The sequence below is a fragment of the Charadrius vociferus genome, unplaced genomic scaffold (assembly GCF_000708025.1).
Source record: "Charadrius vociferus isolate BGI_N301 unplaced genomic scaffold, ASM70802v2 scaffold210, whole genome shotgun sequence".
Taxonomy (NCBI): Eukaryota; Metazoa; Chordata; class Aves; order Charadriiformes; family Charadriidae; genus Charadrius; species Charadrius vociferus.
The window spans coordinates 1808456-1825501 of record NW_009646421.1 but is presented as its reverse complement, the minus strand read 5'-3'; the positions used below and the strand labels follow the sequence as shown (position 1 = coordinate 1825501).

At 41.4% G+C, this 17046-nt stretch overlaps 1 protein-coding gene across 1 annotated transcript in view; it reads right to left on the bottom strand.

The window, feature by feature from the left end:
- ENOX1 (ecto-NOX disulfide-thiol exchanger 1) overlaps window positions 1–17046 on the bottom strand; it is a 156861-nt gene that overhangs the window by 95895 nt on the left and 43920 nt on the right. The window contains exons 4-6 of the mRNA XM_009881070.1: window positions 9301–9474; window positions 7331–7537; window positions 314–547 (exon numbers count right to left, since the gene is read on the bottom strand). Coding sequence (XP_009879372.1) covers window positions 314–547; window positions 7331–7537; window positions 9301–9474 — 615 coding nt within the window. The remainder of the gene's footprint in view (window positions 1–313; window positions 548–7330; window positions 7538–9300; window positions 9475–17046) is intronic.

Here is a 17046-nt window from a genome sequence, read left to right as displayed (position 1 = left end):
TAACAGGTTGTCTTATCATGAGAGCATTTCCAAGGTAGATGATGACAGCAACTGAACAGAAAAAAAACAACACTGTAGTATTCTGAAGGTTGTGTTTTGGATGTTAAAGCACAGGTAGATGGACAGATGTTAAACATTTCTAGCAGGTGGGTGAGTATCATTACCATCGGCACAGAAATGGCAGAGGAATGGGGGAAAGTTAACAGGGCAAGTAATGAAATACATCAGAGAGAAATCAGCTCCCCTGCTCTGACTTCTGGATGGCTCCTGCTCTTAAGGAATAATACACTGAAAAGTATCAAATGCTGCTTACCTTTCAATTTTTCAGCCAGCAAAGCAGCTTCGTGTTCAGAATAATGCATTATTGCCGGAGGAGAAGGAGGGCGCAGTCTGTCTTCTTCCATTTTGCGTCTGTGGCGTTCTTCTCTGGCCAGCATTCTTTGTTTGCATTCCCATTCATAAAAGTCATCTCTTGCCTGAGCAAAATCAACATGAAGGCGACCTGAATCCTTTTTGTCTGTGCTAGATCCTAATCTCATGCGGTAACCTGAAATCAACAAGCAGAACTAACTGTTGCAAGAGGACTTTGCTTTTTTTTCTTCTTTTTTTTTCTTTTTTTTTTCCCCCTCAAGCGCAGCTAAGTAAAAATGTACATTAACAGATTCCCACATATCTACACAGGATCTATTGATCATTGTGTTTTCACACAGGAAGATAAACATTCATCCACTCATTTTTCCTTGCAGTTTTCTGCATCACCTATGAACATAGTAGATGAGCTGAGAAGTTGACCCAAAGGTACGGAATCTACATTCCTGTTTAGAAGTCTCTCAAAATATGTAATTTTTCTACTCGATACTTCAACCTTTATGAGTGCAAAAGCCAGCTAAACAAAAAGCAACTACTAAAAAGGGATCTGTTTTGGTCTAAACATAGAGTCCTTCTTCCACTGATCCTGTTGAGACCACAACATAAAAAGCACAATTTAGTGCTTTTCTCCTGCCTGCCAAAGGAAGTGGAAGTATGGGGAAAGGCTGAATTTTATAAAAAAACCTATATGACTACAGATGAATGAGAAAATTGTGCTACATAAGTTCCTGTGCCACAAAGAGGGTGGTGTCATAACTACACTGATGCTAGATCTCAAATTTTGAGGCTTTACAATTGCAAACATTACTTCCCAAATCCCTACTGGAAATGATCTGCCAGCAAAGATAAACCACCTATGAACGAATTGAGTGCAGAATTCTTTAAAGTAATTTAAAAAGTGCAGATGGATTTATTAGACATTTGCAAGACCCCTTTCGGAACAAATAAGGAAACCTGTTGTGCCTCACCTTTACCGATGTTCTTCATACTCATAATTTGGTCAATGTATCATAAGCTAAAGCTAGCAGACTGCAAAGGTCTTAAGTCTGGGGCTACGCAGCAGTACTACAGGGCCCTGCTCTGCACCGAAACCCTTGACTGCTGTCAGAGGACAAACAAATCATGACAAAGCTACAAAAGGAGCTTTTCGTGACCATACTGTGGAAGAACATATGTTGGGCACCTATTTTCTTTCAAGTTTTATTTCCAAGGCTGAAAGATGCTCACAGAGAATTTTCTCTAACTTTTAAAATGCTAATTCAGAGAAAGTGTGTGAAAACAATATGTAGAAAGCTGCAAACAGAACCTTCAGATGTGGGTGAAATTAATCAGTCTGCACAGGACTAGCTCTAATTTCTCCATGCCAACCCGCTGTAGTAGCCTCAGCAGCAGAGCGGCCCAGCAGAGACCTCTCAAATCACGGGACGCTGCAGAGATGAACTCTGTGCTGAGCTGGAACCCAGGAGGCTCTTCAGAAACACACACTGCTACAACCGCTGTGTAACAACTCCAAGGACAGGAAGCTCCTGTTCAAAATGGCAGGAAAAATGGTGTTTGCTGGTTTTCAACAGCAATCCATGAGAACTTACTTGTCAGTCTCGTGGTTTGCCTGTGGTTTGGAGAGCTTCAGCACCTCACCACCATGGTTAAAAGTCAGTTTTGAACTCTCTCCAGGGACAGGAAAGCTAAGACTCATGTAGCAGATTAGGAACATCTTTGCAAAAATGCGTATCTAGGCATACTCTGTTTGTTTTACTGCTGGAAAAACATCCTGCTGTATGAATACAAGGGATGGTCTGTACTACAGCACATATGCTACAATAGCTTCAAAGACATTAAATATCTATATATGTAGTGATCCTTCAAAAAAAACCACCCAACAATCCATGTGCCTTTTGATCTGACATTTTCCTTTCGAAGAACATCTTGTGGAGTTCAGCTAAGTAGCCTGTCGGTGAGGAAGAGGTATGAATTTCATTTTTCAGCAAGGAGCAGGTGAAGAACTCAAGCTAAGTGTTTCAGAGGTTCTTCAAAGCCAGAAGGCATCAAAAACTTATATGGAACCTGCCAAATCTGGTCTTCAAGGTTCACAAGCTTAGGGTGAAGTAGAACTGAATATTGCAAGAGAGGCAAATGAAGGGATTGTTTGTTATTTTAAAGCCCCCTTTATTTTGCTCTGCTTTTTCTTGCTCAGAGGAGTAAACACTACTTTTTTTGCCCCCAGAAGGCTGTTTGTGGTCATATATGTAGTGCTAGTCACAAGGTGTTGAAGGGAAGTTACAGACACACCATATTCAGTGAGACATAATAGAAGAAGAGCGTGGGCGACCTTTTAAAGCTGGGCCCTGAACTAATGAGGGGGTAATTACGTGGTTTTATCCACAGAGGTGTAGGCACGAAGGGGTCAGCCAAAAGGGGTCAGTGGCGCAGCTACCCTGATAACTGTGACAAATGTTAACCCCCCCGCCAAGTTCGACTCGCCAGCTGCATTCCTCACATAGTGATTGCTGTGTGCCAAAACAGCGTTATCAGCAACGTGAAAGGACACTGCCAAGGTGCCAGGTCTCATGAACCTAAAATTAGATCTCCCAGCTGGGCTGTACTTTCCAGGAAGACACAGCCTTATCTTCCCCCCCGCCCCCGGGTCTTTCGCCTCCGTTGGCAGGAACATGCTGGGCACGGAAACACGGCACCACAGGATGCGAGACTCCGGTGGACCTCAAAGCCCCACTTAATCTGAATAAAGAACTAATGAAAAGGACTGTGCATCTACAGGTTGTGCATGTACTGGCAAAGCTTTTATTGAAGTGGCCCTTGTTTTTGAAGTAAATGGGGATAATGGAAAAAAAAAACACCATTGAACAGTATAAATTACAGTTCAAAACCCAGTACCCTGTGTAGCACTGGACAAATGGTTCCCTTCAGGTAACCGGTTTAAGTGCCTCCAAATTAACAGATTTTTAAAATTGCCCATGAATTACACTGAAAAAAATCTGACTGATCATTTAACTCTTAAGACTGAAGGTGGTCAGTGAGCCAGGTGGTTTCCACCAGCCCAGAAACTCAGAATAACCTCGGTCGAAAGAGACTTTAGATGTCGCCTAGTCCAATCTCCCTCTCAGAGCAGGGTAAACTTCAAAGTCAGATGAGGTTGCTCAGGGCTTGGCATCTTTCCCTTAACCAAAACAGAAAACACCTTTGACATGGCTCCTTACACCCTCCTAAATCAGGCTTTGCGGACACTACAGGACCATTGGCCTGGCCAACGAAGAACAGACTCCATGACGGGTTGATGGCCAGCAAGATGCTGTGTAGCAAGGGCTGCACAACTGGAAGGTCCTGTTTTGTCTGTGGGATCCTCAGGCACCCATTTGGGATGGCAGGTCTGAGCTGCGGAGCAGCTGGGAGGCTCCCTCTTTTCCAATACCATGTCTCTTTATTGATGTTTGAGGGTATTTGAATGTATGAAAGAACCACCTGCCATTGCCTCCCCTTCACGCATGGGCAACAAATTGCCCTCACAGACCCTTTTCCCATCTCTTTGCTCAGGACTGCGGCTAGCGCTAACTGTGCGCCTGGCTTGTCATTTTTAATTTGAGTTTCACACACAATGGCAGAGGAAAAGGCTTTGGGAACTTGCCAAGATCCTCACTTTAAAGGAGCAGCAACAGGAAAAATTAATGAGGGTGCTAAATAAAAATCAAACACGGTATTTCCATATCACAGGTCTAGTCAAAACTCTGGGGGTTGACTTACCTTTGAGTGTTGCTATACTGGGGACCAGCCAATAGCTGCTCTCTAAGTGGGGATCTAGATCAGAGTGTTGATGACGATCAGCAAGAACATAAAATAAAACCAGTGCACAGTACTAAATGGAAACTCATGGGGAAAATGTCAGCACAGGAAACATGCATACACAGGCTTTCGGGGTATAAACAGGTCTGTCTCAAGCCATCTGTTTGTCCCATATTTTCAAGTCCAGGGCCATCAATACTTGCAGGAGTTACTGAACTGTCAGCCACAAGAGTAAAGTACGTACAGTTTGGAGAAAGAGCTTTCTTATGGGCTGGTATGTTGATTTTGGAAAGTCTTTTCCCTAGGAGATCAAAATGTAACTTTCAGGGCTAAATGAAAACCGCCCTTCCTCAAGTCAACTTTTTTATCATAATCTTCCACCCATCTCCCAGTTGCCTTTTCATACATGTTTACTTGGGAATGGAAAGGGAAAAGAATCAGTGATTAAACTACTTGATGGATTTTGTGATCACTTGCACTATTCTGATGATAAGCATGGGATAAATACAACTTTTGATGAGATTAGATGGGGTAGACAGATAAAACTGATTAGGTAGACAAAATTACCGTTGTATTACAGATATCAAAGGCATGACTTTCCCCTAATATAACACGCATACTATATTAATCACAAATTCCATTTGTATGTTTCTTTTGTCTCTTACAGGGAAAAGAAAATGCCTTAATAATATCCTTTATCCCCACTGTTTCAGAATACATTATGTTTGAGAGTGGAATAAAGACTGGTTGAAAAGCCCCAATATGTCGGTACAAATAAAACATGCCGCTGCCCATTGCCAGACCTCCCTGCTTGGTGGTGGTGGGGGACAGTCAGTGGTCCCTGTTTCATCTGCAGAGTTCAGTGCTGGTGGCAAAAAGAAGCGAAACTTGGCTGCAGCATGCCCCTGCTTTTCTTCCTTCTCCCTGTCAGCTCCACTGGTTCTTTCCCTGATCTGGTCAGAGACACTAAGTACAGCGCTTTAGAAGAAAGAAAAGGTGTGGAGGAAAAGACGGATGGGGAAGGAGGCCGTGGAGCAGATGTAAGAAGAAGCGTAGACAGTAGTGCGACTGTGATGAAAGGAAATGGAAGGAGAGAGGAATGGGAACTTGGAAATAAACTGGCAGAAAATTCAGGATGATGAAGGATGAGGATGGGAATCGGCCACCTCCATCTCTGCTCTTTTCCCTTATTCTGCACGCGTACCCTCGTGCATTGTGAACGAGGACACATGGCAGCAGAGGGAATTTCCCACCTCTAATCATCAAATCTAGTCCTCCAGGATTTAAGGCATATAAAATTAAAATAAAACTTGACTTGCAGTCAAGCAAAGGGTGAAGTCAACCGCCGAGAAGCATGAAACTGAGCTAGAGGGACACTGGTTCTGGCTCAGGGTGGCAGCCTGTACGTTTCTAGGCTTTTCTTTGCTCTCTTTCTTGCCACTGTTTTGTTTATCATATACAGTAACCCCAGCTCCTACTGAATCTGGTGCACCCCTCCTCTGCTCTGTTACTTGCAGAGATGGGGCCCCCCTAGAGAGAAGCTGGAAGCTAGGAAATGTGCTACTGCTTCTCACTACTGCGAAGCCTGTAATCTGTTCCAATAAACTACAGCATTATGGAAACAAAGTGAATAAACAAATCAACAGGAATGATGAAAACTGGGAAGAGACAATAAGGAGGGAGGAAGAAATGAAGTGAAAATAAAAAAAAAAAAAAAAAGGAAGAAAAAACCAGGGTGGAATGAAGATCTGGAAGAAACATGAAAATACAGCAATATTTCAAAGAATTCTTTATATAGACCTCATAAAACTCACAAATTTCTGTAGTTCTTCAGATATTTAAAGCAAGCAGCCAAGTTAGGAAAAAAACCCACAAACCCAAACACATCAACCTTTGTGAAACAAAGGAGCTAGGTTTTTTCTGACCACATATTTCAAAAGTTCAGATGTTTTCTTTTCTCTCTCTCTTTCTTTCTTTCTTTCATTTGAAGATGTAGTTGATGGTGATTTGAGAAACCACTTGTTTCTAGCTGTGTGAGCTTCCTATGGACATCTAGAGGAGATTGAGGTTATGTCCTTACTGCTAAAGAGAAGATAGCCAGGGTGGGAGCTCAAACAAAGTATCTCTAATACTAATGCATCCCAGGCTCCATTTTGGGTGGTCCCAGTGGGTCCCTTCGAGGTCAGCCTACATAGGGTGGGTGGCTGTAAGCTCATCTTGGAGTCAAGGAGCAGCCCCTGGCCCTTGTTTGTTTAAGAATACCTTGCATGTGGGTAGATAGTGCTACACTACATTTGTGGAGCAAAACAACACTTGCGGGTCTCCCCAGGACCCAGAAAGAGAGATGAACCAGCCTGTGGAGATACAGAGATACAGGGGATGGGATCCAGCTCAGAAAGGTCAGGAAGGGCTCAGTTAGGAAGCCAATCCTCATATGAAAGGAGCCCATAACCTTAAGAGGGCACTGACAGTCACTGAAGCCTGATATGTGAAAGCATAATTGTTTTATTGGTTTTTGTCTTTTTTCTTCTTTCTTTTTTTTCTTTTTTTTTTTTTTTTTCCTGTGAGTCAGAAGGATTTTTTTTTTTTTTGCCTGTTCCTTTGTGGGAAAATAAAAGACATTCTGAAATTTTACACCTGAGTTTCTGTGCCACCCGTTCTCCTGGGAGGCAACAGACGTAGCCTACAGATGGGGCTCAGAATCTAACCCATGCGGTAGCTGAATACATGCATGCATAAAGGCAGACTTTATTCAGACTGCACTGCAAATCTATAAAAATATGCCAATGAAATTGCCAGCCTATCAGAGAAATTGGCACTGGAAAACAGCAGCGCTCCTGGCCTAGTGCCCTCCTCTTTCCAACAACCTGTGAGAAAAACTATATAAACCTGTGTAAATCGAAAATAAGATTGTTCTGTAGTGAATTTCAGGATCTGTTGCATTGTTGTGGGATGGCAGGAAATTGCTCCTGGGTAAGCAACATACAAAACCGCGCACAAGTCTTGGCAGACACAGAGAAATACAGAATTGCCCCTTGCCACTCCAAGCTACCGCCACTGAGCTCAAGAAAGACTTGCTGAGATAAAAGCTAAGAAAATAAGCAAACATTAGCATCACAAAATACAAATGAGAAGCAAGGAAAATCCATTAAAGAATGTGAAGTACCAGAAAGGTAAATGGCTTTATCAACCATGAACTCCTCTGCAAAACGAATGTGACAAAAATTCTTCTTGCTTTTCCGAATTGCTGTTATATCTCCACACTGCTCAAAGACTTCCTGAATAATTTCCTCCGTTGCGTTTTCTGGTAATCCTCCAACAAACACTGTTTTACACCCAGGAGGCCTCTCTCTTGTTGAAGGTGGTGGAAGATCTAAGTCAAAACAGAAATCACATTGGAATACAAAATTTGTCTTTTGATCCATTGGCTCTATTCGTTCCCCTAATCAGTTCTGGGCAGCAACAGTTATTTGACATAGCATGGAGGCAGGAGAGAGGGAGAAGCAAAATAATTGAATATTGCAGAGATTGTCCAAAATTGATTACTTGAATCTAAACCTTTTCAAGTTTTAGGTGGCATTTCAGAGATTAATTCCTGTCACTGCGGGTTGTTCTCCAGGACAGACGGTAAAGTCTAAAAGGACCTTTCATTTCCCTGCACAGTCACACAAAAAATAGAAAACATTTTCTTTCAAAGCAGGGGAGCTTCTGCAACTGACTTGACCCCGAGCAGAGATCTCAAGCACTCCTGCAGTACATTCAAAGCCTGAACTTCCCCATCTCTGGCTCATACCCATCACTCACCACACTCGCCAAGTGCGTGAGCCCTCTGCACGCCAGCCCACGCTGCGTACACCCCGGGCGCTTGGGCTGGACAGACACCTTTCCTTGGTCTCAGCATAATTTAATTTCTGTCTCAGAGTACAAGAGAGCAAAAAAACCCCAGAAAAACAAAGTGGGAAACACAACGAAGTGACAGCATGATGAAAACGCTCTGCCGGTTATCTGTTTTGTCTTGTTGCCAGATAATGGAGCGGACGCCAGCACAGGGGAAGGATAACCTCGCTGTTTACAAGTGCTCATGAGGTAGAGTGGCTAGAAATGTTATTTTTATGTATGTATGTATATATAGAATATACACACACTTAAATCAGAAAACTATTAAATTTTTGAAGGCTGTATAAAAAATGCACTCTGTCATAGCATTTCACCTTGTTTATATGTAGATTACTAGAGCATTCCTCTAAAGGTAATTCTCTAAGAAGGAATTTGATTGATATGACTTAGGTTTTTGGCCCTTTAACACAGCAAATGGGGTTACAGCCTTAAAATATACATATATATATATATTCACATGCACAGCCAGTTTGATTAAACCATGATCTGGGTACATGGCAAATCCAGAGCACCAGACTATTTGTTTAATTTTCTCTTTTGTCTTCACAGTGATAGCGAAAGCCTCTGGTCTGGTGGCTCAGAAACTAAACTCCCGGGTCTAACATACACAAAATCAGGCTTTGTGCCTGAGCTGGTGGCTCAGTGGGAAGAGTGTTCCATTTGCACAAAGTCCCAGGAGATGGCAGAAGGAAGCCTGGTCCTGGCTCTCAAAGAGGAGAAGCAGTTCATCAGTGTGCTACCCCCCAAAAAATGGCAAAAGAGGAGCCGTAGTCTCCCTTTCTCTCCGTCTTCCCCAGGCAGGCACCAGAGCTATTCAGTGTTTGGGTGCTAGATGCTGTGTTCAGGGACACAAGCCCAGATTGGTCCCATATAACTGTGGGGACCTGAAGGGGAGCGTAGAGATGATCGGGACCATATAACAGTTGTATTTTGTGACATTCTATTCTAGAGGAAGGACAGATTTTTACTATGAGAAGTGGAGATCTTCAGGCTCTGTTAGCTTTGTTTAAGTAATTGCTCTTTTTTTTTGGTACAAGCTGTGTAGGTTTTTTTATGTGACCTTAGAGCAATGAATAAGCATGCTTTGATACCACACCACACTTTACACACAGAGTAGACCTTAGAAGGAAACACCATACTTGCCTGCAATCTACTTAAAAACCATAATTTTTATTAGATAAAAAAATATTTCATGCAATATATTTAGGAAACTAACATTCTTTCATCAGATCCACTTACTTGGGTTTGGAGGGAAGAGCTTGCAGCTTTTGCAATGAATTATTTCTTTGACTACAGGCACATCTGTTGGTGGTGGTGGCGGCACTAACCCCATGCCTGGTATCATTGGGTTAATCGGAGTGATTCCAGTCATCATGCTAAGGCTTGGATCAAAGCCTGGTACACAGATTGAATCTGAAAATATATAACATAAAATCCTGGCTTATAAATCTTGAAACCACTTGTTACTATTTTCTTGCACAGACAGTTTTGCTTTAGGCTTTTTTTTTTTCCAAGCATCACTGTTAAAAAAAGGAGAAGGGAAAATGGAAAAGGGAAAAGGCAGAGCAATAGGGAGGAGAGAGGGAGAGGGAGGTACACTTTCAGTGAAAAAAATAAACTATGCATATTGAAGGGAATGTTACATAATTTAAAATATTAATATGACTGAGCAAAACACAAGCACATTAAAGAGTAAAACCATGCACCATGAATATCTGTTATTATCTGGAATGCAATTTTCTGTTTCATAATGCTACTGTGGTGTTTACATTGCCTTCTGACCAGAGTGTACAAAGATTATAATTTAACGTCGATATGCCTTCTCCATCTAATTGTCAGACAGATTTATCACAACATAGCCTTCTCACATAAGTGACCTTGATTTACGAACACTACGGAGAAAGATCCATTTCTGGCTGTTTTATAGAAGTGTAGTTAGCCAAGACTTCTAACCATTTTACCCTGGAATATAAAGCTTCAGCTGCGCAGAATGGGGTATTTTTGAACCTTGGAATTAATTCCTTCTTGTCTTGTTATTTAATCGGATTAGTACCTTCTCTTCAACACATGCATTACTAAAATATACCACTATAGCCCCATAAAGTAAAATGCATATTTGGCAAACGTAACTCTTTCTCCTTCCTGATCTGTTTGCCAAGACTTCCATACATATTACTTAAAGCTGAAACATTTACTGGGGAGCACCAGTGCTGTAACACCAAGAATTGTAATAAGCAGATGTTTCAGATGAACTGAGAGCCAACTTCAGAAATTTGCTTTCATTAAAAACAAGGCTTTGGGTTTCTTGAGGCATAATGAATAAAATATTTTGAGAGACCGATCTCTTTGTTGGCATAACACTGCTGCTATTTGGCATTATCAATTATTTAAAAGAAGAGAGTTACTTCGGTGTTCTACAGGTTTTCTGCAGAATTTTCTGACTAGCAACTGGAAAGTATTTAATGATACATGTAAACACAGGGTTTGGTAGCTTGGGAGCTTGTTTATTTTGAAGAAGCAAAGAGGGAAACAACTCCTTCTCTAGGATTTGGGGTTTTTTTTCAATATATATATATATTTAGGAAATTTGAGCTATATTTGCTACAAGGCAGCACGATCAATGGAATGTGACCAGAGAGGCCTGTTTCTTCATCCTAAATCTGCTGTTGAGAAGCTATGCAACCCTGGGTCAGCACGCTGACCTTTCCATATCTTAACTTCTGCATCTGCAAAACAGGTACAATAATCCTCACCGGTAGATCACATTTTTACAGCACTTTGTGGGTGTAAAGCACTCTGTGGGGGCTGAAAATTAGCATTATGATTCCTGTGAAACATCCATAATCATCTTCTCCGGGAAAGACAACTGGGGATTGAGAACCTCTACTCCAATAGAGCTTGTATCTGTCTCGGCTGCGCGCTCCCTGCTCTCCGCGCACTGACTGTGAGCCTTCATCACTTTCAGGCAGTTCTGTACAACAAGCGTAGCAAGCGCACAGCAAGCAAGGATTTGCTTTAGGCTTATCGAAGACTAGTATTAATGAAAACTCATGATATTACATTACCTTTTTTTTTTTTTTAATAAATGGGCTTATGAAAAAGGATTTGCTCTGGGTGTGATGCTTTTTTTTTTTTCAATATCGATGTATATGCATCACTTTTCAGATTAAGCTTTGAAACTCGGAGCCTGTCATTTATTCTATGGGATGCAGTGGTGCCCGTCTTAAATATTCATGGTTAGTGACTGCTGGGAGATAAAGTCAGAGGTGAAAGAGCAACATATAATTCAAAGAAGTCCTTAGGCTATGCTAATTTTCTTGATCTCATTTTTAAAAGTCAGACTTCTGACAGTCACAGCAGGCCATCCATCCCGTGCAGCATGCTCCTGCTGCAGGTGGAAGTCCATCGTTACTACTCGCTGCTAAAGTGGCCCGCAGAGCTCCACGTCACGCAGAGGGGAGCAGCACAACAGCACTCGATGCACGATGGCATCCTGGTCCTTTCCCAGGATCAAGGAAAACTGGCATTGGAAAGATGCCGAAGAAGGCATCTCGTCCATCCCTTGGGACAAATGCTAGCTACAGTGCTAGCCAGACATGAAATTTCATATTAAATGCGATATCCATAGTAGACCCACAGCATTCTGAGGCAAAGATGGAGCAGGTCGAAATGTAAAAGAAGATGGAGAGAAGGCCAGGTTCTTCTAGTCTTGCCTGCATCTTTAAGGTCCCATGTGACAGCCAAGGAAAAACATCGTCATCTGGTGACTGCTGTCACGAGTTGTATTTAACTGTTGCTGTTCTCCCTTCAAGAAAACTACTAGATATGTTGCAGATTCTCTACAAGAACAGAGAACTGAAACAACAGCAAACCCTGCCCAAAACACAGACACATGCTCTCACCCAAAGTGAAGATGGCAGGTTTCAATAAGGTACAGTTTTCTGAATATTCCTTTGGCAATATGCAGACACAGAGAAAAACAAATCTAAGGTAGATAGCAACAAGGAAACTCACGTCCACAAACACTATCAACTGGGCCTTGAGAGGGAGCTGGGAGGAAGAGCTTTTAGCTGCATGCCAATCAAAGCAGGTTTGTGATTTAAGTGGAAGAAAATTATTCGCCACTAATTCCTGCCACGTCCAAGAAAACGTGACTTTGTAAGTAACTTTGCCCATGTTAAGTAAGTACACAGCTTTGTCATCAGTTTCTTTTACAACTGGAATCAATCTGTAGAGCATGAACAGAGTGCTGGGGCCAAGAGTCCTGAAACGTCCTTCTAGGTGCACTGGGACTCCATGCCTCAAGAAGGTGACTGTGCTGAGGTATATTGAAGAGGACACAGTCAATAATTCTTGAAATCTAATTCCATATCTTGCAGGCATTAATCCAAACCCTGCTGATGTCAACAGCAAGACTACTGAAGGTATGAATAGCTTTTAACCCAGACCAGGTTTACTTTCTCTGTGCTCTTGAGTAAGTTGCTTCATTTTCTCAATGTGTTCAGTTGAGAATGAAATGCTTTCATACACCACATGAGCACTGAGGGGATGCACAGGTACTATTTGTAGAGCATCCTGGAAATCAAAATCATTCTCTAAATACTAAAAACTATTACTATGCATTACAGTGATGGAAAATTCTGCTGGATTTCTGAACAGTGAAAATTTTGTTCAGACCCTCAGAGAGATTGGTGGTGCTTGCATCTACAGAGAAGCTGATGCATGCCACCTGCATATTGCTGACAAACCATGAAGAGAGCCTACAGATAGGATGTCCAAAGAAAATACTGATCTGGACTCTGAGGTGCAGAGAAAAAGGAACTGATAAAGTCACTGGAAAGTAAAGTCAATAAATTTACCACATCCAGAAAAATCCGAAGTTTAACTATATTAATGCTACCGAGTGGTGCAATAATAGAAGTTGGATATATAGCTCTTGTCTAGGGACAGGGGACGATCATCCATCAGCACCACCACTGCAGTCTGCTCCATGTCCTGGCATAATGCCTATTTGGAGCAGGACCAAGACACCAGAGTTAGAGCTGGAGACAACTCCTGTTGAACTTACCGGTAAGTTTGTTGGTCTTCAGAATCAAAGATACTAAAAGAGTTATACAGGATCACAAAAAATGGGAATCCACTCTGCCCACGTATGTTTTTTAACAGATTCATTTGGATATATGATTATTAAGATATTGTAGACATGAATATGCTATACTTAACACAGAGATACATTAAATTTATATACTACACATCTGAAGAGTTAGACAAGTAATATTTTACGCTTTCAATGTTCATAGCATTATTTTAAAAGGGACTTATATGTATATTTATGCAGCTAGGTAAGGGTTTATGATCTCTTGGAATTATATAAACCAGATTGGCAGAACAGAGAAAGTTAACACTTGAAAAATGTTAATAAATAATTACTAAACAAAATCATTAAAACGGAAAGTAATCAGAGATGATAACGAACTTTAAGAATTGAAAAGCACATGTTGTCCAAGTTAGAGTCACTGTGGATACTGTACAAAGGGCTTGAATATTCACACATTTGTACAAGAAAGTAAAAGCACTGAACATCAATATTTTCAAGTCCATGTTCTGCCTAAATTTGGCAAAATGAGTTAAATCGTGTTCCATCTAATAAGAAATTGGCATGGTGGAGAACAATTAAAAGAAGAACAAATATCTGGAATTGGCAGTCAGAAAGGCAAGAATAAAAATCTTCTCCAACACTTGGCGTAGTTTTTAAAGCTTTTTTAAGTAGAATATAGGAAGAACAAAAAGTTTCACATTAAATATTTGGGTCTGGAAAAAATAGAAGAACTATAAAATCCCTTTAAGGATCACTATCTAACACAGTACATAGTGTAAAACAATTGTTTTTATTAATCTCCATTTTGGGAGTGCAGGAGCAACTTTGTCATCCATAAAAATAGCCACACAATCTCGGAGAAGCATCTTCCTTTCCTTCTTTGGCAACGGTTGCTGTCTGAATCACCTTCTGTTTTTGCCACATTATTGTTCTTCCCAAATAACATGGATGGATACTCCTGACAGCTATGCTTTTGGGGATTGCACTGCATCACCAATACTGTTACCGCTACATTTCCACCAGTCCTTACTACAAGTTATATATCTGCTCAATATTACTTTTTAAGGGTATAATCCCCTTTATGATTCTCAGTATTAGCCCTTGGATGTTTCATTTGTTTTGCCTGCAACTGCCAATTGCTTCTGTGGTGTTTTATGAGAGCTGCCAAGTCGTATTTCTGTTGGATGCATAAGAACACCCATGTGTGTAAACACGGATTTGTTTGTGTGCCCCTACTTGAACGCATGGAAGGTTTCCACCATGGACATCATCAACCACGTGGCTCAGACCTGCTGGTCGACCACACAGAGAGAACGGTGAGTGGTGAAAACAGTGATCTGAATGCAAAATAGCTAACCAAAATAAAAAACAGCGAAAAGGTCCCTGTGGCCTGGGAGTGATAATTTTACACCTAAGAAAAACAAGTGTATTTTTTGCTGTGCTTGAAAGATCTGGTTCCAGGAATGAAGTTGTCTGCCAACACACACTGCAAGGATTAGGACAGTCCAGGCAGAAGCTGGTAATAAATGTAGTAAGATGCTCGTTAAACTTTGGTTTCTGTGGAGAAAAAAAGAAAAGCTTCTGGAGACTAGAGATTTGACTGTGTACTTCAGAAACACCATTGCTGAGTATTTTGAGACTGAACATAGAGTTGATTTCTAAAAGCTGAGATTTAAGTTTTCTTGGAAAAGTCTGCCTCCCTTAAAACAAATATATTTTATATATATATATACAGAGAGAGAGAGATGTATAAGGGAGCACATATTACTCGGCAGTAGCAAAGAAAGAGTAGTGCTTTTTTTCCCTCAAATGAAGAACCTTATCAGAATAAGAAAAAGGTTGCTATTCTAAAAACTTCTTGTGTTTTTATCTAAAATTCTCTCTTAAAACTCTACAGTCTGCCAGTGTCTTTTATCCTCATGTCAGTCTCCTTTTGTCTGTACCATCAATTAAGAATAAATATTCAGCTGCAAGCTGGAGATCAAGGTTGGATCACTGGTTTCGCTGGTCATTCAAATCTTACCGTCTTATGGGCTCCAGAAAGCTTTGGATGGAAGTGAGTCATTTGGTCAGTATTACAGGGCTTTTCTCAATGTAACAAGCCTTCCTCACAGGAAAAAAAGAAGACAAAAGTGAGAGTGGCAGCAGGGCAACAGATCACCGATGTCCCAAGGAGATGTGCCTTGGTGTTGATCCAGCTGGAGGAGGCCAGTTGTGGAGCACTGCTATCAGCACCGAAGAGCCAGACCTTGGGACACAGCAGTGTTGCAGCCACCAGCGTCTTCCAGTACATCTTCTTGTCCAGTTTAGACATCATTAAAGTTTCAGACTTCTCTGTTTCTAAAATAGATGCTGCATTGTTTGGGAAACTTCCAGAGACATTGTAATAAACAAAGGTGGGGGCAAAAGAAGTCTGACAGCTCTTCCATTTGACCAGCATAACCACTATCATCCCACCTCAGAGCAAGGACCATCTGACTGTGGCCAGCAGCAGATATCCAGGGAATCAGAATAAGAAATAGGCGGGTAAAGAGCAAACTCTTTTTAACTTGTATACTTTGAGTGCTCACATACTGCCAGTGGTAGGGATCACAACTGAGCTATCCTTTCTAGCAGGCACCTATTCCACATGACTTGATTTATACCTTTTCGCTAAATCCTACTGTGCACTTATTTATATTTTGAATCTGTTGGAACCCGTTTATATCTCCGGCTTTCACAGAGTGGTGGTATTAGGGTTGTAACTGAGTGGGGAAACATGCTTCCTTTGCTTTGCTAAAACAAGGTATTTGGCAGTTCCAGGCACATCTTCTATGTCTTTCACCTTGAGAAATCATGACTAATGGTTCTTTATTCACCTTATCCACAAGATTATAGACTTTATTTCTGTTTTTATATTTTGCCATCTGTTTGGCATGCGATCTTTGTCTCTGCAGAGCTGCTACAAAGAAATATGGATATGGAACCTCTGACTGTGGCCCCTTCTAAAATCCTGAGAAGGTAACGGCAAGGGCAGAGATGTCTTTGTAGGTGCTCATCTAGCCCTGAATTTTTGAAGAACTAAATGTTAAAAACATGGGCGTATGCTCTTAAATAAGTGCTACATGAACTCAGTTGATGAAGCACCATGTGGGCATAGGACTCCTGCAGGAACAGGAGTAAAGAACGTATCAGCAATATGTGTGTGTGTGTGCGCGCTCACGTGCACGTGTATATTCGGAGGAGTGGAAAGGAGTGAATGAAGGAGGGGCGGGAAACCGCCTCCTTGACCTCCTGTTTTCTCAGTTGGTGAGGAGATCCATCTTAACACCATTCAGCAAGAGCTATATTCTGTGAAACAAGAGCCTGGACTGTAGCAAAAAGCAAGTATCTAAGGGAATTTTTGGCAAAACCAGGGGGTGAGGGGGAATCCAGATGAATGTTTCTCATTAATAATCAACCGAGTAATAATTTATATGAAGTCTACAGTGTCTGCCAGACCTACTCCATAAACAAAGCCCTCGTAGCATCATCAAAACACTTGCCACTTGAAAATTACTTCTATGAGACATATATCACTGACAAAGCTTTAGGGCTGTATTATTGTACTTTTGCTTTTTTGAAGAAAGCACTGTGTCTGCACAGAGGAATAGTTTACAGCAGACAACCCCGAAACTTCAGATGCTGTTCCTCAGAGCTGGCTCTGCTGTAAAAAAAAAACCACACCTAAAAGCAAATCTGTCCTCCTCTCGATCCCTGCCCACAAAATCACACGACAAATACTATATTTAGAGCAATATACATGACAAAGACTAAATGAAAGAAAACCACCTTCTCTTTTTACAAGCAAATCATGGAGGTGAATCACTCCTGGTTCATCCCTTATTGCCTCAGTGCCTGGCACAACA